General features: G+C 36.8%; 1 protein-coding gene across 2 annotated transcripts in view; it reads right to left on the reverse strand.

Annotated features, from left to right (window-relative positions):
* Nucleotides 1-22,402, reverse strand: part of LOC116463326 (chromodomain-helicase-DNA-binding protein 2) — a 146,675-nt gene extending 124,273 nt beyond the window's left edge. Inside the window, exons 1-6 of one of the 2 annotated variants that reach the window (XM_058434587.1) lie at nt 21,972-22,401; nt 19,568-19,636; nt 18,895-18,980; nt 13,429-13,497; nt 4,697-7,786; nt 4,222-4,354 (exon numbers count right to left, since the gene is read on the reverse strand). In XM_058434587.1, coding sequence (XP_058290570.1) covers nt 4,222-4,283 — 62 coding nt within the window. In that variant the 5' untranslated portion in view covers nt 4,284-4,354; nt 4,697-7,786; nt 13,429-13,497; ... (1 more) ...; nt 19,568-19,636; nt 21,972-22,401. Of the gene's footprint in view, nt 1-537; nt 7,787-13,428; nt 13,498-18,894; nt 18,981-19,567; nt 19,637-21,971 lie in introns of both variants that reach the window. The other variant, XM_058434586.1, reaches the window with a different exon arrangement.
* Nucleotides 22,403-22,856: the final 454 nt, after the last annotated feature.

The following is a 22,856-nucleotide window of genomic DNA, read 5'->3' on the forward strand; positions in this document are numbered from 1 at the left end:
CTTTGAAGTAACACACTTTACTAAAATAACTTTGAACTAAGGCTAACTACAGGACAGCCTACTCCTTTCAACTGCTAAAAAACTCTAGTATGGCAGGAAAAAAACTTTCTCCACAGTAGATAAATCCACTGAATTTCTTGCTTGCTTAAATTCAGTATGTGTAATTTAATTAAGGCATCGTTGCTGAAAGATGAAGTTTTAACCAGAAATCCTTGTAAAGGTTTCCAAACAAGGCAAACCAGTGAGCATAAACCCAACCGTTTACTGGGACTCAGAATTCCCGAAGTGGAGGCCTAGGAAAGATAATTCTGAAGATTTGGCCAAGTGACCCCACTATCAGCCAAGTTGTCAGTCACTTCGCATTAGCAAGTGCTATTAACACGGAAAAGAGTAGTTTTCTAACATTTACTTAGATAGTAATGGTTGCCTAACACTGTATTCTGCCACTTTTTAATGTTATTAAACGTGAAATTTTCTATTTTCTATTAAACTATCCTACTGTGAATCTTAAATATATAGTACTTAGCACATACTGACCTGAGTTTTTCTCCATCAAATGCCAACTGAGAAAATGTACGGTACCAAATAAAAACGCACGGGGACAAGTTCAAATAATCCTGCCTTTGTTTATGAGCCATGTATTAAACAGCTGTTAAGACCCGTCAAGGTTTTCACTAAAGTAGAACTATCCGCCTCTGACACTCAAAACGTTTTGGTCAATGGTAACAAAAACCCACTCATTCTTCACACTGCACGGGGGCGAGGAGAAGGGACGCTAAGGTATGAAAAGGGAAAATGCAAAAACTGGGCAAATTTTCTATTTTAAAATTTCCAAATAGTGCCTTTAAGATTTATAAATAGTGACTGTACTTTTTCTCCAAAAGCAGCCGCTTCTCAAAGAAGATAAACCATTCCCGGAAATGAGCAAAAGAATACACACTACAGGGTGCGGACCGCTACAGGCAAGGGCGGACCAAGACTGCCAGGAGCAAACGCGTCCAGGAAAGCAGCCGCCCACCGGAAAGTCCCAACTACAGTTCCCTTCCTTTTCCCCTCGGCGTGCGGCTCCCTGGGTAGGGGGAGGAGAAAGCGCCCGACACGCGCACGCGGCCAGACGTCACTGCGTTCTCTCCCCGCCCCCGCGCGGAGCCGTCTGACGTCACGGGGCGGGGGCTACCGAAGGCGCCGCCGTTGACCCTGCTGTTACCAGGCGCGCGCACAGCCAATCAGCACCCCGCGCCGGCTCCGGCCGGCCTTTGAACTCGGCACGGCAACTTCCTGCTGTTTGGCGAGTACACAGTGCAATGCAGTATGTCTGTCAGCGCTGCGGCACAAAGGAACAGCCATTTTGTGACTGAGCTGGACCTGCACCAAGATGCCAGGGGCTCAAAGAGCTGCTGCGTGCCCTAACTATCGAGCTGCCTTTTATTTCGGCACCAGAGCTCCCCAGAAGAGCAGAGAGGGGGAAGGAAATAGGCTTTGGTATTTCAGATTTCAATTAGTTTAGATTCAGTCTTCTCCAAAATCCCGTTTTTTAATGTATTATCAGCGTCATAAAATGGCTGCCAGTTAAACTGCCTGTTCTAGTACACAAGTAACTGCATTATGCCATTTCTAATCATCCCCAGCCTTTTAGAATAACTGGTAAAGTGCCCCTGAAAATTGTAGGATTTACCTGCACCTCAGGTTATAAAAATAAATCTGCCTCAAAGGCAGACGATTTGGAGATAAATTTAATAAACTCGTTCAATTCTTAAGATAAATTGCTAACGTGGTGCCCCAGAGAACACACTGAACTCACTGTGTGCACAGAGTCCCGTTTTCATTCTTTGATGTTACTTAAGTTATCCCCAAGCTGCAAATTATTCAGATAAAAAGTATGGTATACTTCTCGTATGTCCATCATTAAAACTTTGTTTTAAATACTTAGAAATTTTACAAATATCAAATGTTTTTAAAATCGCGTTTAATTTTCAAAAATCCTGATAAAGTGTAAGACTTTAGCATTAACTTCAAATTAAAATACAAACTTATATAACCACTATTAACTACTGCACTATTTCCAAAAACAGGATATCACCAGATTTACTTAAACTTGCACTCATTCCTTCCAGATCCTAAAGTAATTCTCAGACCAAAGTTTACTTGACCTGCAAACTCATTTCCTCTTCTGTGGCTCAGGCTGCAAAGGTGATTTTCGTAGTATTCCCTAAACACTATACTTTGGGCAATAAAAACTCTGATGGCAGAAGGAACCAAGTACTAATTACAGGGACAGTTCAGCTCACTAGAATATTATCCACCACATTAAAACACCAGTAACATTCTACAGCTGCACAATTTTAAAAGGAAGTGATGTCATAATTATGTACATGTATTAAGGTATGAAATTTAGGATAACTAATTTAAAAGTATCTTCTTTTCAAAGAGTCTTAAATATTTTTGGACATCCATCAGGTATATGATTCAAAGTATACTTGACAAATGAATTTAAAAGTACAGTCAGTACATGCTTCATGTACAGCTGTAACCTCCACTACCAGTAGGCAAATGCCTGACAACTTCCAGGTAGTTTTCCAGGTGAGAGTAAAAATACTGAAAGAATACCAACACTGCTCAATTTTTTAAAATTAGAAAGCATAGTCTCATCAATGATGTTAACCACAAACCTTGCATAAGAAAGCCAAAACCCATGTGAGACCTATGCAAATGATACACTCAAGGGAGCAACAATTTTAGTGCTGAATCTTTAATATAATTTGCCAAATATATCTGGAGGTTCTCATTTCTTCAAATTGTCATTACTTTCCAGAAAAAAACAGTTTAGGATGAGTAAAAAACTTTTCTGTCCTCAATTTAATCTAGTAATTTACATGGGCAATTCAATTAAGACAGCACTACAAACTGGGTGACAACTCAATGCAAAAAAATTTGGTAACTTATTTTCTAAAGCAAGGCTCAATATGCTTTTAGTCACATAAAATAAATAGAATTCAGCATATTAGTAATACATCGTGTTCAAAACTTTCAAATTCACTAGCCTAATAGAAAAGTGTATTATTTATAAAAATTAGAAAAGTAAAAATAAAATTGGGAAGGAAAACCACATGAATCACATCCTTGTTAAACTGCATGATTTAAAATTTATAATATGAAAATGCATAAAGAACACCAAAAAATGCATTCATATGTACTTTTTAAAATTAATATACAGAGGTCATACAACAAAAACATCTTAGAGGCTTTATTACTTCATCACTAACAAGGTACTCCAAGGAATGTGAAACACATCATGATATGCAAAAACAGTACATTTGTAAGCTTCAGAAGATAAAGCATTCCAGACGACTCTGTCGAAATACATCAATAAATTTAAAGCAGCTACATCTAAATTGTGAGGATAAAATACATCTACCAACAAGAAATCAATGTCTTAAGCATACAAATGCAAACCTTAAAATAATTTAAATGTAAAATATACAACTGTAAATATGATCATAGTAACAAACACAAAATAGAAGTATATTAAGAGTATTCCAGGATTTCTGTTATTACAGATTTGATTTCATAAATGCAGGAACTCTAACCATCAAGTAAAGGTTTTGATAAATCACATCAAAATTTCCTAAAATGTCAAGTGTATCAAAAGAAATATAAAGTCACATAAAAATATAAACTGAGAGGCATCAGTCAAAGGGTCCTTTAAGTGATTTTGTTTTTAAATGTACATTTTTTCATTCATATAACTTTCTGATATGTCTATTTACTATAATTTACTACTACAAGGCTTCTCTATGGCCCTCAGTTACAAGTTTAGATATCCTGGATTCTTCAAAGAAAAAATTTGCCTTGTATGTAAAATGGTGCAATGCAGCAATGGCTAAACCGACAAGGTCATTTTTCTGCAGTACAAAAACCTAAAAACTGAAATTTACTGACAGAAAAACTGTACATTACAGGAAAGGCCCCTTTGAATAAAGGTACCTTACCTTTTGACTGCTGTAAGAGGCCTTAAGTCACAACTCAACTTTCATAAATTGCTACCAAAAAATTAGGGTGTGGCATATTAGCAATCTCAAGGTCATGCTTTAAAAAACGAATCCAAATTAGAAAAACACAATAAAACAGACAGCAATCCATGTCTGTCAAGGTAAACAATTGTAAGCTGAGGTTTCTCCCCCAAAAAAAAAGACAAAAAGGAAGAAAGTTGATAGCTCATACCTCGATGCATTGCTGTGTAGCGAACTGTCCTCCTCTTGGCTTTTGTCCTTATTTCTCATCATCTTTTAATTCTTAAATATTAAGGGGGAGGGGGAATCTGTGTTTGCTTTGAAGTCCTGTGCCCAGGTATTTACTGTCAAAAGTTGAAAGAAAGGTAAGGTCCCGGCTTCTATCGATGCTTTTTATTATCAGGAACAAAGTCCTGACGATGTTAACGATATTGTTATAACACAACAACGGTAAGCACCAAAAAACTAAATATTTCTATTTTTTCCTTAAAAGAAAAAACAACAGGATAAACCGAACAGTGGAAGCATCACTATCAATAAGGAAACTTTCTCAAAGTAGCACACTAGATACAAATAACAATCTCTGTATCTTATTGCGTCATCCAAGAATTTCTCGTATTTACAGAAAACAAAGCAAACTTTAACAAATAAATCTTTAAAATTATCACCAATGATCGTGAACTTACCTGATCCATGTAGTATGTCCAAAGCAAGAGTCCTATCTACTAGTAGAAAAATATCAGATCCCAAATAATTAAAAATAAAGGCAAAATCCTCCGTTAAAAAACGAAAAATAAATAAAATAACCCTCAAATATGTTAACTGGTCAAAAAAATAAAGCAATAATTAATACTAAAACAGGTCCGAAAGAAAAAAAACCTCATTAGGAGAGCGCACAAAAATGGAGGTGCGCCATGGCTTCTAAGCTGGAAAAAACAACGACCTGGGCTCTCAGTACGGCTGCTTCTTTCCAACAAGGCACGAAAAGAAAGCTCCTAAAAGCTGCTTTTCTCCCAAAAAAAGGTTCGAATCGACCCCAGTAAGTCCCTAGGAAAGACAGGGGGCTACGGGGGCCCCCTGAGGCTGCCCGAAAGTTAGGGAAAGTTGCGTAAAGTGAGGCAAAGGCAGGGAGCAGAGCGCGCTCTCTCTAAGGCACAGCCGCCATCTAGAGCCTCCTTCCCAGCTCTGAGAGCTCTGCCTTTGATTGACACTCTCTACATTTACCCCACAACTCAGGTGATGTACCATAGACCCACCCCTTCATCTCCACCAAAAAAAAAAAAAAAAAAAAAAGAGAGAGAGAGAGATCCTCCATCCCAGGGAGCCTAAGGACCCCCACCCCCACACCTCCCTGCCCCTCCAGACCACCCCAACAGGGGGAGGGGGGAGGGCTTCTTAACCCCCTCTGGCTCAAGCACCCTTTTTAAGCCAGAGAGAAATGTAATTTGTTCCTTTTGTCTAAAGATCTGCTAAATATTTCAGTCCTTGAGCTAAAATAACTTCCTCCCTGGACAGGAAGTGGTGTTTTATAAAGCCATTTTGAAAAAGGGATAATTCTTAGAGAATCTAAAGCTCAGCTAAGTACTAATCTTTTTAAAAATTAATCCCCCAATGGGTGAAATGATTGCTAAATAAAAGTAAAACCTTAATTTCATAAACTAAATTCAAGTTTTTCCTTCTTTATGATGCCTAAAAATAATCTAAAGACAAAATTTAAGGGGGAATTTTCCATCTCAACTGGAAGAAAGGGGTAATTTTTACAACTCAAGAGCGCCTCCCTAGTGTTCAAGTTGCATTGGAGCAAAAGTTAATGCAACCAATTTTTATTCAAGAATATCCATTTTTCTTTGTTCTTTCACAAAATTCTTTAACCCATTATATAACCTTGAAAATATTACACTCCTCCCTCCAAAGAAACTTCTCATAATCACAATATATTTACTTCCCACGCTGATTCAGGCAAAAATTCAAGAGTATGGTCCAACCACGATCACCTTTCAATCAGTAACCCAAGAAACTCCACGTCCAAATCCAACAGAAAACACATATCCCAACACTTCCCTTATATTTCAAATCAAATAAGTATACACCCATTTCAACAATGTTATTAACAATAGGACATACGTGATTGCAAATTATCAAAGTAGTATCACAAAGCAAATTCTCCTAAATATCAAAACCATGAGATCCACAGAAACAAATTACTAATTCCAAAAACAATATCCTACCAAGCACTCCATTCAGACAAGCATATTCACACACCCAAAAAAATCCAATCAACTTTCCTTATTCAACATAATCTGCCAGAACCATGTCCCTCCCTCACTGAAGAAATCCACTTTAGATTTACACCAAACAAAACAACGTCCAATCTAGGTAAAATCCATAATCCAAACTGTTTCAATTCCATACCCTACAAACAAAGATAAATTTTGTACCAAGATCAAAATCCAAAATTCCATTTTTGAATTTGACAAAGAACAACCACCTCACATCAGTCAATAACAAATGGTGCACATGTATTAACCATGGATGTGTATGCTGCAGTATTTGACATGAATCACAAACAGTATGATTAACACAAAACAATTTAACCTGAACTATTTATTCTTCTCATGTAAAATGGGAAAACAGAATCAAGAACTCATTTTGTCTACCAAAGTAATGCCTACCACCTTTGTAATAGTTACCAAAACTGGTATCAGTTGATTAGTAATAAATGAAAACCTGGCATTTAAAAATCAAACATAAGTAATCTATGGCAGGGTGCAATTCATTTATTTTAAATTCCCAATTGTACAAAATAAAGACAATACAAGATATTAATCCTACTTCAAAGTTATATAAAATGGATTACACACATAATTTTGAATTTAAAAAATTGTGAATACTCCAAGGACCCTAACCCATAAATTCAACACTTCTTCCTCTAATAGTAAGACAATAGGAGACATCAATTTAAATATTCAGATGAATATTCTACAGCAAGATGTATTTATAGTATTAAAAAGCTTAAACCATTTCAGTCAACACAAAATAATTCAGAAGTATATGTGTATCACTCATCCTGAATTTTGGAGCAACAAGCAGTTTGTTTCAAGTTCATTAAAATCTTGTGGCAGATTAAAATCAGATTCTATTATTACCCACTGAGTTGTTTTGAAAGGTGTTTCATGAAAGCACAAACAGTATTTAAACCAAATGACCATCTAAGAGCACAACTTTGTGAAAAATGATAAATCTTCATAAACCAAGTAAAATGTTTTCGATTACACCATTTCCAATTTACCAGCTTTATTCATATTCAGTACACTTTACCACTCGGCAACTACAAAGGCCAAAGTATTACTAAAATAAAACTAAACATTGAATGAAACTTCCACTTAAAAAAAAAAACCCAAACTGAGAAATTTTTAAGTGTTATAAATTTTATTAAAAGTTAACATTTCAAGAGGTCATACTCATACAAATCAAACTGCAAAAAATTCCAGGCATAAAAACTATTATCTGGGTTAGTGTGCCATCTTTCTTCTCCAAATGTCAAAATGTCCACAAAAAAAAGTCTTTAGAAAGTCAAATCCACTGTCCATTTGTGTTGGGTAAGAAACCTATGTCTTCATTCACTGCATGGATTCCATGTTAAAAGAACCCTGTCTTGGTTGTATATTATCACAGGACTCTTGTATTAATCCATTTTCCTCAATTCCCCATAGTAGGCTGCCATCTTGATTTCTCAGTGGTAGGGTCCATTTGAAACTCTTCAAGCTGACTGGGTGCTTGATAAAAAAATTAAAAGAAAAAAATGCTGTTGGAATCTTAATCTTTTAAACAGAAAACATCCACCCACCTTGAAGATACCCTACCATACACAAAACTTTAATTTTGTAACAGCTTTCAACTATGAAATTGTAAAGTTGTATGCAAAACACACACACAACTCCTTGATAAGACCACACCAAAGTAACAAAGTCCTTGTACTACCACAGATACATTTGTATCTATAAAAAAGTCCCAGTGAAGAGTCTGATTTTTAATATTTAACACTATCATTATACTGTGTACATAAAAAGTAAAAACAAAAATTAAAATTCAAAATTCCTGGAAAGCTAAATTACAGAAACACTGTGGATTCTAAATCTCAATGCAGAAAACTTTCCAAGCTTCTTCAAAGAAAACTAATTATAGAAAAGAATCTTAAGGGATTAAAAAAAAAAAAAAACAAAAAAAAAACACATACACACATAAAGCAGTCGATCACAGCATAGTTTTTCAATCTAACAGATGTTGGTTTTGTTTAGATAACGAAAATGGCCACTATAGGTGACACCATCTTTAACTATATATCTGAGAATACAGAAAAGATGTAGCCACAAAAAAAAAAAAAAAAAAAGATCAAAAATGCAAAGTATCTGCCTGGCTTGATAGATTTGCCATAAAATGCTGTTTTCAAATTATATGCAACTAAAATAATACACTCTCATTACCAAAATACCAAATGTCTCTCATAGAAAAATAAATCCATTACTTAAATAATTTGAACTGAAGGGAGAAGTGAGAAGTCAGATGATTTTACCATTAAATAAATGATTCAGATTCATCATGACCAAACATAATTTGAAAAACAAAATTTAAACCCTGGCCTTCTTTATGAATTTTCCAGCTCTCCATCTGAATTTGTGGAGATACAGTCAAGGGTGACTGAATTTGAGGTAAATAAATATAAGGGCATTTTAGCCCATTAGGTAATTTCCTTGTCTCCTTGGCAACAATTAGGATATACTGTTTACTATACACAATACAAAAATCTACTTACTTATTTGGTTAACCGAGATACTGCCACCCATATTAAAAAACATTGATTAAAGGGAGTGTCACAGCATCAGTAATAAATATCAAAAGCAAAGTAGTTCTCCTTAATTGGTTTTGCTCATTTCTCCCCAGCTTTAAAAAGAAAACTAAATTACTCAATTCATTCCTGATCTCAGTAAAAATCTTCCATCTGACTTGTTCATTCCTTAAAATTAAGGGACATGTACTTCTATAGAGGAGTATAAAAGTAAAAACATCATTCTCTGTCAAAGAATTAATTATAAACTAATTTATTTTCAATCTCTATTGTTGCAAGATTCAAGCTCTAAATGAAGTTGGTGATGTAAATACTGTTATGATGAACAATGACACTGAGAATGAAAATGCATTATCAAATTACAGTCATATTTCAGTATCTATAGATGCAATTTATTCATCTTGGTACCTGAATTAAAAAACTCAAGTTTTATATTTTTCTGACAGGACAGAGATAAAATTTATCCAGATTTCCTTCTAAAACCATTATTTTTTTAAAAAAAAAATCAAAAGAAAATCTAATGACATTATTAATATCATTTCAAAATTACTCAGAATATATTGGTTTATGTGACAACAGCAGAGATCAGAAAATAGCATATTTATCATACTCTCACAGTCATATATTTAAAGATAGTAAAAAAAAAAAGTAAAGAAAAAAATGCTACAAGAGAAAACTCTTGACAACTCTTAGGACATGAAAAAAGCTATGATCAATCTGCACTCCTGCAAAGCCAATCCAAAGCCAAAAGTGAGAATTTTGTTAATAAGGAAAAAGTGTTCACTGGGGCATCAGAGATTTAGGAGTAATCCGTGTATTTTCATAGAATTCAAATTCTTATAAAAACTGTATTTGCTAAAAAATAAAAAGAAATCAGGCTTAGTTCTGTGAGCCTGGAAATTTTCTTAGAAACAAAATCCACAGTTCTTCATCTGCAAAATAAAAATAGTACCTACCTCTTGTGGCTGTAGAAAGAATACTTTCATAGGGTTTATATTACCTGACATACAGAAAGATCTCAGTAAATGTTAACTATCATTCTGATATACCACAATAACCGAAGTACTTTGAGACCTACAAATTGACCTTACTGAATCAAAGTTCATTTATATATCATCAGTAAGAGTATCTCTGAAGAACATAGAGGATCATGGGGTCAGCAGTCTTGCATTAAAATAAAATCAAGATCCTACAGAAAACTGGGTAGGGTTTAGATACCAAAGCCCTCTACATGTTCCTTTCCAGTAACTTGTGAATTACTGCAGACATGGAAGAGATGTTTTAATCTAGAATTCCATGAGCAGACAACCTAGATCTTTTCTATATTTCACATATAACCTTCAAGCTCATAATATAAATGGTTAACAAAATTTTTCCCCTTTGATATTCACTAGTTTATACTTCCTTTTTAAAATAATGTGCATGTTCTAACAGTACCATTCCCATAGCAAAGGTAAAAACTTAAATGGCAACAAAGCTTCAACAAGTAACTACTATCCCTTAAAATTCCCACATATCATACATCCAGAAGAACATAAAGTTGAACATGGAGGTACTCTTCATTGTATTTTTGATTATTTTTTAAGATGGAGGTCTCATTACGTTGCCCAGGCTGGTTTCAAACTCCTGGGTGGAAGAGATCCTCCCACCTCAGCTTTCCCAGTAGCTGAGAACATAAGTACCTGCCTCTGCACCCAACTAAGGTTTTTTGTTTTTTGTTGTTTTGTTTTTTTTTTGAGGTGGAGTCTCTGTTCCCCAAGCTGGAGTGCAGTGGCGCGATCTCGGCTCACCACAACCTGCATCTCCCGGGTTCAAGCGATTCTCCTGCCTCAGCCTCCTGAGTAGCTGAGACTACAGGCGCACACCACCATGCCTGGCTAATTTTTGTAATTTTAGTAGAGACGGGGTTTCACTATGTGGGCCAGGCTGGTCTCGAACTCCTGACCTTATGATGTGCCTGCCCTCAGCCTCCCCAAAATTCTGGGATTACAGGCCTGAGCCACCGTACCTGGCCTGGTATTCTTCTTAAATTCTACTTTAGTAAATTTGTTCCAAAAACACTGGGACGTGATAAAATACATTGTTGGTGGATACACAGGTAAGTGATTCACCATCTGGATTGGGTTTACACGGGCTCTCCTAAAACCATCTCCTTTCCTCTACTTCTCAGCAAATTTTCCCATTTTTAATAGCAAAGAAAAATGGGGCAGGGGGGCAGGGGCAGAGAGTAGCATAAGGTGAAAGAAATTAGTGATTCCTAATTGTCTTAATGGATGGCTATCATAAAGCTACTATTATTAATGTAACAAATTATTTTAAAACTTAAAAAACTTATTTCAAAGTCAATGATGGGACAAACAGGTGTAAAATTACCTAGAGCAAAAATTCATCCTTCTCATCATGTAATTAACATTCTTGGTGCTTACGATGATTTCAATCTTCTTCGTCTACTGTCGTTAAATGTGGAAATATTTATGTAAGAAAGCCCTGAGAGGCTGGGTGCGATGGCTCACACCTGTAATCCCATCACTTAGGGAGGCCAAGGCCAGCAGATCACCTGAGGTCAGGAGTTCGAGACCAACCTGGTCAACATGGTGAAACCCCATCTCTACTAAAAATACAAAAATGAGCGGGGCGTGGTGGCACATGCCTGTAATCCCAGCTACTCAGGAGGCTGAGGCAGGAGAATCAATTGAACCCGGGAGGCGGGGGTTTGCAGTGAGCTGCGATCGCACCACCACACTCCATCCCGTGCAACAAGAGTGAAACTCCGTCTCAGGAAAAAAAAAAAAAAAAGCCCTGAGAAGTAAATTCACGTATGTTGTCTTATTACCAAGATACCTTGAATCTTCAGTAGAATATATATTAACAAGTCTGGGTCTTATGGGCATAAAAACTAACTATAAAATTAATGTCAATTGTGACAACTAAGAAAAGGAGTCATCTTATTTAAGGTTTACAATCAAATCAAATATTCCGTACTGTCCTCATTGGTTTAAAAGTTGACTATATATGCAAACTAAGAAATTGAGAATTGCAGAGAAAAAATGAAGTCTTGTCACTTTTTTTAGTCAAAACTTTGGCTTTCAGGCATACCTAAAATTTAATATTTAATTCATTAAAACTTGTTTTAATAGTGGATGTCACTGTTTTTAAATTAAATCCAAAACACTAGCTGATAAACAATGTTTAACAGAAGCCATACTGATACACCAAGTATTTATTGAGCATCTACTATATGCCAGGCAACTGATCTCTTCAAAATGACCACAGCCAATTATTGTACTGTATTAGAAAAGTTTTCATCTCTTTCATCATCCTATATCGAAAAACAAATCCCCCTCCAAAAATAAAATCTATTTCGCAGGCCCTAGCAGCCATTTACACAATGTAAGCTAAAGTAGCCATAGGCAAAAATTATCATCTAAAATCTAGATTCCCAAATGTGATTCAAAAAAAATTATTTTTATGAAGTAGCTAATATAATTACCAAAAAGGTTGTCAATAATAAATCATGTTGGCCAGGTGCGGTGGCTCACACCTGTAATCCTAGCACTTTGGGAGGCCGAGGCGTGCGGATCACCTGAGGTCAGGAGTCCGAGACCAGCCTGGCCAACATGGTGAAACCCCATCTCTACTAAAAATACAAAAATTAGCTGGGAATGGTGGTGCCATGACTGTAATCCCAGCTACACTGGAGGCTGAAGCAGGAGAATCGCTTGAGCCCCAGAGGCAGAGGCTGCGATGAGTCGAGATCACGCCACTGCACTCCAGCATTGTTGACAGTGGAACTCTGTCTCGAAAAATAAAATAAAAATAAATAAATCATGTTGAGAAATCACCAAATTCATTTATACAACCTTCCCATCAACTCTTTCCAAGTATTTTTCAGACTGTTAGAAAAACTATTCCAGAGGTGCTAACCATGTCTTCTAACATCAAAGCATAACTTCAGGGACAATCAGGCTAAAGAACTTTTTGTTGAGCTTTCAAGTTTAACTTCAAAATTAATTAATTAAAATTATAATATTGGAAATCATTAAAAATTATGTTCTCTTACCAAAAGAGAACTGAAGGGCTTCTGAGTTCTATACAGGTTAAGGCAACACTGACAAAAGGAATAGCTGTAGGACCTAGGATAAACTTTCCCTATAGATGAGACGAGAAATATTTTAGGCTTTGTGGCCATTCAATACAACTCCTCTGCTTGCTGCTGCTATACTGAGAAAGCAGCTGCAAACAATAACTAAATGAAAGCGCATAGCTGTGTTGCAATAAAACTTTATTTACAAAAACAAAGAGGAACCATTTATCAACATCTACGTTTATAATAGTGTTAGAGGTATGTTCAAATGTGGGTTTGTTTGCATTTTAACTTGCCTAAGTGAAGAAAGCAGAAAATAATAGATTGTGGAGTAAATTAATAAGCCAAATTTCCATGTTGATTTTTTTGTACTGTGTTGAGTTTCACTAAATCCTTCTATTTACAATTCTGACTCGAATTTTCAAAATTTCCAAAGTAGTATTTAAAATTTCTAAACAGATTAAACATGTAAATTGAATAATACTTACTAAATGCTTCCACCAATGTCTACTTCATTGTATGGGGCCTTTAGAGGATTCAGTTTGAGGTTCATATTTCTGCAGAGGACAAAAAGAATTTAGTTTTATACATAAAAAACAAAAACAGATTATTAAGCACCATGATTTATACCCAAAATGTCAACATCTTGCAAGGGTCATTTGCCAATAGACCAAAAGATGTATGTATGTATTAACAATATAGTCCAAGCAGAAATCATACAAGCTCTTGAGTATCACAAATTTGGCTGTACAGGAGTCTCCTCTGTAGAATAGGTTACTACAAAATCACAAGCATAAGTTTCAGCCCCTAAGAACTCCAAAAACGTAAGTAAATATCTGGGCTCCCCAGGTGGATCTGATGTTTGGGAACTAGTTATTTAACACAGCCAACATCACTCTTACAGTACAGAATTGTTTCACTTTCTAGTCTTATACCTATTTACTTTCAATCCTTCTACAGGAAAGTTTACGTTGCCCACCTGTAAGGCCACTTTCTCATTCCTTAGTATTACCATATTGTTTCACATTATTATGTCTTTAATCAACACTAAGACAAAATGTTAGGAAACCATAGACATCATTTCAACTACCACTAATTGTACCAATCTATTCAACTAAACCAACACTAATCATTCCTAAAATATATACTTGATAATAAAAATGTATCCGGCCAGCCCGGTGGCTTACACCTGTAATCCCAGCACTTTGGGAGGTGGAGACAGGCAGATCACTTGAGGTCAGGTGTTTGAGACCAGCCTGGCCAACATGGTCAAACCCCGTCTCTACTAAAAACACAAAAATTAGCCAGAAATTGCTTGAACCCAGGAGGCAGAAGTTGCAATGAGCTGAGATCGCATCACTGCACTCTAGCCTGAGCAACAGAGCGAGACTCCGTCTCAAAAAAAAAATAAAATATCCATACTTTCCACTAGTTGGACTTAAAATACCTCATAACTAAACATGGAAAACAGCATTTCCCATATCTCAAGTAACATATACTTTTTTTCATCACTTCTGTTTCCAAGTATGATTACAATAATCATCCCACCCCCAAAAAGAAAACTTATTTAAAAGTTCAATATGAAAATGGGCCAGGCGCAGTGGCTCACATCTGTAATTCCAATACTTCTGGGAGTCCAAGCTGGGTGGATCACCTGAAGTCAGGAGTTCGAGACCACCCTGGCCAACATGGTGAAACCCCAGCTCTACTAAAAATACAAAACTCAGCCAGGTGTGGTGGTGCACGCCTGTAATCCCAGCTACTCAGGAGGCTGAGGCAGGATAATCACTTGAAACCGGGAGGCAGAGGTGGCAGTGAGTTGAGATCACACCACTGCACTCCAGCAGCCTGGGCAAGAGGGCAAAACTCATCTCCAAAAACAAAAACAAAATGTAGCAATTTAAGGTTTTTAGAAGGCAATGAAGTTTAGGATTTAAGTTAAAACTACGCTACCCAAATGCTTCTTTAGGACTAATTTTCAAATTATAGAGCAAGTCCCTGTTTATCTTCCCAAATCTGAATTCCTTTAGTCATTCGGACAGACCATAATCAAGAAATATAGCAAAGATCTGCTTCAAAATTGCTCTAAGAGTAGTTGCTAAATTATCTCCCCAAGAAATTGACAAATGAAGCAATTTAAACGGAACACAACATATTTCTGATCTTCCAAATTTAATCTGACCTTATCAGTAACAGAAGGTTTTGTGAAGACAAATCGTAAACCAAGTAAACCCTTAAGAGAAGGGCAGAACTGACTTAAGGAATCTTGGTAAAAGAAATGTCTAAGGGAAATCCCTCACACTGCTCTGATAATGTGCTTATAAGTAAGTTATCTACCAGTAGATAGGGTTCTCACACCACCAAAGACAGAAAATGTATCTCACTTTGCATCATCACAAAAATTACTGACACTAATATAATCTACCATAGCATCTCCTTCCCCATGCATCACTCACAAAAATTACTAACAACCAAAATTGACAAAAAATCTAAAATCACTTTGCCATCCTTGGAAAGACAGGAGAAGGGAGCAAAATTCAGCTTAGGCAGACTATGAAAGTTGATGATTTTGCTCGTATTCCCACCTACCCTATTTCATAATATCATAGTTTCAGATTTAGTAACTTACAGGTATAATATACATATTTTCGTTGTTTTTCTTTTAAACAGTAAGGACAGCTTTAGTCAATTGTCATATTATCATTAGTCATTTATGCTTTTCTTAGAAAACTTGGTTTTTAAAACCATTTTTTTCTTTTTTTGAGATGAAGTCTCGCTCTGTCGCCCAAGCTGGAGTGCAGTGGTGTGGATCTCAGCTCACTGCAACCTCTGCCTCCCAGGTTCAAGCGATTCTCCTGCCTCAGCCTCCCAAGTAGCTGGGACTACAGACGCGTGTGCCACCACACCCAGCTAATTTTTTTTTTTTTTTGTATTTTTAGTAGACATGGGGGGTTTCACTATGTTGGTCAGGCTGGTCTCGAACTCCTGACCTCAGGTGATCCACCTGCCTCGGCCTCCCAGAGTGCTAAGATTACAGGTGTGAACCACCGCACCTGGCCAATTTTTAACTTAAAATCTGAGAGCACTATTAACTATAAAGTCATTAATGTGTCTAAGAAAATTCACAAACCTCAAAGTTAAAATATAGCTTTATAATCTAAATTAAAATGACTATGATTACTGTGTAGTACACGCTTAAGATCTAATTGTTTGGGAAATAATTTCAAATACATGGCTTCGTTTCAAAAGGCAGAGGAATGTTTTCTAAAACAGATCTGTCAAGCAACATACAAGGTATGTATCAAAACTTTTATCATGTTGTTATAGAAAACACGCTACTTGAATGTTACATAAACCATCAAGTCACATATTTATAACCTAAGGATCAGAATATCCTTCAATTTAAAATGTAAAGGTTAATTACATTAAAAAGTAATAGCCAATTTGAAAATCAAAGTGCACTGAAGCATTCAATATGGAAGGAGGTAGCTGGTAAAATGAAGACATTTATCTTTCATGTACAAAAATTCTGTAAAGGAAATTAAATAGATTATATCAGGCATGCAAACTATAAATCCTCTTATTTATAACATGATCATGGTCAGGTGAAAAATATTAAATAAAACCACTTAACTTTATATTAGGTACATTTACTACATCATTAGAAAAATTTTTAAACATGCTTTTATTGAAGCATTCTAAATATTGTTTAAAGACAGTATAATTCCTTAATCACTTCTCTGAAATCAATTTACAAAGTTTGTATAAGAGAATTAGGCATGCCTTAACAATTATTTTTATCTCACAATTTGAGAGCTAATAGGGATCTTAAGAGCTTGGAACTCTAAAGTCTTCATACAAATTATGAGATGAAGGTACAAAAGGAATAAAATGTCAAGACCGCAGGGCTTATTTACATTGGAAGGTAGGTCTCCCCGAAACGTGTTTATTTTCCACTCTATCACCACCTCTGATTACAAAAGATAAAGAGATGTCCTCAACTTATCTTTCTCCCCCTTATGCCGCTCCACAATCAAATCTCAGAGGATAAAAAGTAAAATTAGTTGCCCATAGTACAAATTTTTAAATAATCAAAAAAGATGAATAACAGTAAATAAAACTTAAAATTTACATTTGAAATTACCTATTTCATATAATCTATAAATGTCATGTCATTAAAGCCTTGTGATTACACAGCATGGCTCCTTTCATTTCTATAGAATGTCAGGTAATTTTTTAAACAGTTTTTATCAGAACTAATGCAATCCAATTCAATCACCAAGTTGATCAAGAGATTTTTATGACTCAAGAATTATCCCAAAATGCTAGGGTAAAAACAAATATGTAAGTATCACTTTGGTTCTTAAGCAGAAACAGTGGTAAATATATAATAATCCACCTTCCTTATAAAATATAGTACTTTAATATCGTATCTACATGATCCACTATATTTATCTTATATAATATTATCTATATATAATAGTTATCTACATTTACATTTGCCCTCATGTGCCAATCAATTATTATGTTCATTATACAAGATTGGATCAAGCAGTATCAAAACACTGAATATATGCACTAACAAAGATCTAAGTACATGTGGATCTTTGATTTAACATTTCTAGCCCTTTCCAGATGTTTTCTTTTTTATGAATCAAATTACACCTTCCGTAGGCCATTATAAATGTATTGCCTGTTTATACTTAAACATAGATTATGCTTCACATAAGAGACCCATTTCTCAATTTCCTTAACAGTGCCCAATGACAGGAATGCCAATATCACATCAGTTGCACAGAGGAAACCGTAATCTCGGCATTTGTGTTAAAGAAGTTTTGAAGTGAGGAATGTTTCAACTGTTCTTTTAAATGTTGTATCTTTAAAACACTACAGTTAAAAGTCAAACATTTAGTTTTCGCTTGCACACTGTAGTACACCGAAATTTGATCGAACTGCAAAAAAGGATTAAAAAGAAGTTAAGCTGAAGCAAAGGCAATAAAAATATTCCTCTTACCACCTATTTCAATCAATGGAATAAGCCAACACCAAGCATTGAAAGACTGTATTTTATTTTCCACGTAAATTTTGAAGAAAAGGTAAACTTGCCCTTATTTTAATTGGTCATTTGGCGATTCTTAAAATTTCCCAAGATACCCATTATTATACCGCATATTTCCTCTAGTCAATCACTAGTAACAGCTTGACATTAATTTTCAGATTCAACATTAACTTACAAAAAACACGTTATTTCCTTAAAAATATCAGTGGACATTCTTTTAAATTCACGTATTTAGCTTTAAGATTTTAAAGTGTGATATACGTGGTATGCTGGGGGCCCAATACCTACTGCGCATGAAAATTATTTCTACCTTTTATGCTTTAAAAGCAATTACTAAGCAATTAAATTAGAGGACTCTTGATGCATTAACTCTCATTTCCTAGAAAACAACACATTTTTGGAACTGTTTGAAAACTCATGAAAACAATTAAAATGAGTATTTTAAATCTACTAAATGACTAAGATATGAAAGTGTCTATTTAGTTTTTGAAATGTAGTTAAGAATCCTACGATCAGCAAATGCAAAATTCCAGACCATTCCTAAAATGTGATCTGTACAATCAAAAAAAAAAAAAACAATGGCTGAAGATTGTACATACCAGATTTGCAAAAACATAATCTTGATGACTCTACTGCAGATTTAACCACAATCCTAAAGCACCATTTTATTAAGAAGTACTAAATGTCTTCCTGCTCCAGTATAAATAACATGCATCGACTGTCTTGATAGTAATAGAAGTGTTTCAATATCAGGCAAAGGAATTTGATGGTTTTCTCATCCTTTCAGTGATAAACAGCCTACAGTTTGTTTCATTAACAAACTTTAATGGGTATTTTTCTACTTAAATGTTGGTAACTATTCAATTGCAGATGTTGGGTAAAAACATTTACTTACTTGCTATATAAAATACTGACTTTCCCAAAGATTTCCTTTATCCTCTCGGATAAATCTCCAATGTCTCAGTCTTCAAAATGGCATACCTTTTGGTGAAAACAAACAAGATTCTAAACTTAATTATGAAGCAAACAATAGCAAGTAAAAATAAGGGTTTTTAAACTTTTTAATTACAAAAAAGAAACTAAAATCTATGCTCAAAACCTGATTTTTTAAATGTTCTTCCCTAAAATCTATCAGTATGAATAGCAAACTAGTTCAAATTCTCCAACAAGTTTATTTCTTTAAATACTTAAAAGATTAAAATTGTTTCCACAATATACAGAGTTAAACAGAAAAAAAGCTATCTTTGGTTCATGGTTTTCCTCAAAATCTAATCAGTCTTCTCTTGTTCCCAAAATTAAACAAAGGCTTAAAGGACCTTCAGTATTTTAAACTATTCAAAGGGTACATTAAGTTACAATGGCTATGCGTATATACTTTTAATCTTTCCTGCAGTGAAAAGGCTTAAAGGCTTTTGTCAAATTATTTGATAGTTTACTCATATTCATAATCCCAACTTTTTAAAATGATAACCCATTCATTGATTAATTGAAATGCAAATTATTAAAGACAAAACAAAAACCTAATAAGCTAATTTTTGTCAAAACAATAAAAATTAACCCAGTCTTACCTCAAATAAAAGAACTCTATTTGTTCAGAACCATCAGCAACCAAATTAATTTTTAATCTCTTAAGTCACCTTTAAAAAAAAGAAGAAAGATGATATTAATGTTTTGATTTTCAAGCATTTCTTGGCCAACGATTCAGTGTGATGAAACAAGAAAACATTCCACAGACAAAAATCTATGGGCAAACTGAAGAGATGGCTCATCGACACACAACCTGTATACATTTATGGTTGCAGTTATTTCTTATCTTAGTATCTATCAGTCTTTGTTTTCCTCATCTTTTGGCTATATTGACCAATACTAAAGATTAACGCATTGAATTAAACAGAAATACAGAAAATTCAAATTTTCGGACTGATTTAAGATTATGAACCTTTTTTTTTTTTTTTTTTTTTTACTTTCCCTCTTTTTATGACAGGAAATAAACAAAGAAAAAGTTTACCATTCTTCAAGAGAAATCATCTTAACATCTCCCTTACCATCCGGAAATATCTTTTATAATCATGAGCAATTAAAAATTAGCTCCTCCAAGAGAAATTAGTGAAGTTAAAATGGCCACTGGTTACTTTAAATTTTAAACCACAAGTTACTTGATCTCACCAAGTGGGATACTAGCTTTGTCTTTAAAGCTACTCTAAAACTTATAGTATCTAGACCTTTACTCAATTTCAAATCAGGGTCTTCAACATTTTCATCTCAGTCTTTCTCCTCCCCCATTTATCATGTAAAAAGATCTTTCAGATTAAACTACTAACAATTATTTTGCATTTCACAATTCAAAGAGGATTCTAAAGAACTAGATTCAGAATATTAACTTAAAACCACTTCAGTGTTCAAAAATTTCAGAAACATTCATTTGAAAAACCAAAATTGGTACTTAAGACAGATTCTGTAAAATCAAGATATGCGCAACTGATGTAACATGTTCCACTATAGGAAGGCTACTCAAAAAATAAAACCATTTTACTGGAAAAATGCCCTTAGAAATATGGTCGAATAAACCAGTATCTGATTTCAGATGTACTATGTAAGTCTGCCCAACACTATTTTTACGTAGTTCTGCACCTTTACAACACAAGAGCTCCGCAGAATGAAGACAAATATATTCTAAAATACACAAAGGTTCGTGCGCTTCTGGTTTGTTCTTCAAACCACTACACTTAAAAATTACCCTTCAAACATTTTTTTAAGATTAGAGACTATACAGAGAACTCTACTAAATTTTATGAAACCTGTACTTTTAAAATACTGTTCCATTTTAAGCATATCTAGATTTTTATACATGCAACAAATGCAACAAATATGGCTCCTCTTCATCGCCCATTACCGAGAGCAGTCCTACTTTATTCATATTTACATTACGAGAAAGTAACTTCAGGAAGAGATTTGGTGTCAGAATGTTCTTTTGTGAAAGTTTTTCGATCATGGCTTGTGATAATATAAATTCTTAAAAATAATTAAATTATGAACTTTTAAAGACTAGGAATTGACCCAAGTACGTTCTAACATTCAGGTTGTGAGAAGTTGCAGATAACGGCTCCTTGAGACCTTTTTAAAAAGTACCAAACAGTGTATTTAATCATATTTAAATATCAGGAGATCAAATGATCTTGGCGTAATTACTCGGTAAAATAAACTACATTAACCAAACGTCATCAGCTATCACCGTAATTATCAAATCTATTTCCATTAAACAGCCTTGACGACACAGTAAACTTGTCTTCGTAATTCTGAAATACCAGAAGCACTCCTCCAACTTGCATTTTTCAAAGACAACCTTAACGTCATAAAGGTTTAATAAGCAGCAAGTACCTTCGTATGTATCACTGCAGCCGTTTCAAAATCGGCTTTGAAAGAGTTAAAAGCCAACACCCAATAGGAGGGAAAAAAACAAGTTTTATTTTTGTTGAAACGTAGTCAGGGTTCCATTGTTCTTTTAAATTCGATCATGAAGATGAGTTCCCACCTCACCGGAAAGAGGTTAAAAAGCTCCTCCGTTGGAGAACCTGAAAGGGATTTTTTTTTACCCTAAATATCAAAATAACTCACCAGGACAGAAAGGGGCTCTCCACGCCCGATCCCCTTCGGGCTCTCTCTGGCAGTCGCCCGCCGCCCCTTTCCCGGCGGATCCAGTCCCGGCGACGAGGCTGCCCCCCGCCCACCTGCCGCCCGCGGGGTCTGCAGCGGGGCCCCGAGTGCCCCCTACCCTGGGACCCTACGACTCGGGCCCAGGGCACCGAGGCGCATCCCGCCGGGGAGAGCCGGCCCGCAACCATGGAGGAGCAGTGCGAGAAGAGCCGAGCGGCGAGGCCCGGCCCGCCGCCCCCTCCTGCTCGCGCGCTCAAGGACATTTTGCTTTTCCTCCCAAGGACAAAGGACAATAAAAGGAGTCGGGGAGCCACTCACCGGGTCCGAGCGCGGCCACCGGCACCTCCTGGTCGCCCAAACCCGAGTCCCGGGCCGGACCGCCCGCCCGAGCCTCCCGCCCGCGCCGGTTCCAGCCGCCGGGGCCCGGGGGAGCCTCCGAGGCGGCAACCGCAGCGGCGCTTTCGGCGTCGTGGGCCCGGCCGCCCTGGGCGCCTCTGCCGCGGGCTCTGACGCCGAAGCGCGCGGCCCGCCTCGCCTCAGCCGCGGCCGCCCCACTCCCGCGGGCCTGCTGGCCGTCCAGGCGTAGCTCCCCGTCGGCCGGCGGGCCTCGCGGCCGCGGCGGAACACCTGACAGCTCGGGGTGCTGCTGCCTCTCCGGCCATCTTGTGCCGTGTGTGTGGTGTCTCTCTCCCGTCTCCTCTCTAGGCTTTACTCCCTCCTCCTCCTCCCCCCGCCCCACACACCACACAACATGGCCTCTTCGCTGCGGCGGCAGCGGCTGCGGCGGCGGCAGGAGCTCCGCCGCGCTCCAGCCCGCTCCCCTCCCCCACCGTCCCCGCCTCCCGCCCGCAGCCCTGGGGCCCAACGCGCACGCGCGCCGCCACCCGCCCGCCGCGGCTATTGGCTCCACGAGCTTCCTGCATCCCCTATCCGGGAGCGGCCTCACGCACGCTAGCTGGCGTCTTCCTCCCTCCCAACAACAACTACTTCCATCCTATTGGTTAATTTCAACTCCACCCCTTCCGCCTCCTTCGTGCGGATAGGCTGGCCTTAGTGCCATTCACTGCCCGTAGGCGTTTCTGGTTTTCTAGAGAAGCCCCGGGTCACGATTGGCTAGTGATGGAACCTTTGAGGTTGGAGCTGAGCTGTTGCTTTTCTCCCCGCAGTGCGGACCCCTCCAGGCTAGCTGGAGGGTTCCTGGTA

This window comes from Hylobates moloch, unplaced genomic scaffold, assembly GCF_009828535.3.
Source record: "Hylobates moloch isolate HMO894 unplaced genomic scaffold, HMol_V3 SCAFFOLD_33, whole genome shotgun sequence".
NCBI lineage: Eukaryota > Metazoa > Chordata > Mammalia > Primates > Hylobatidae > Hylobates > Hylobates moloch.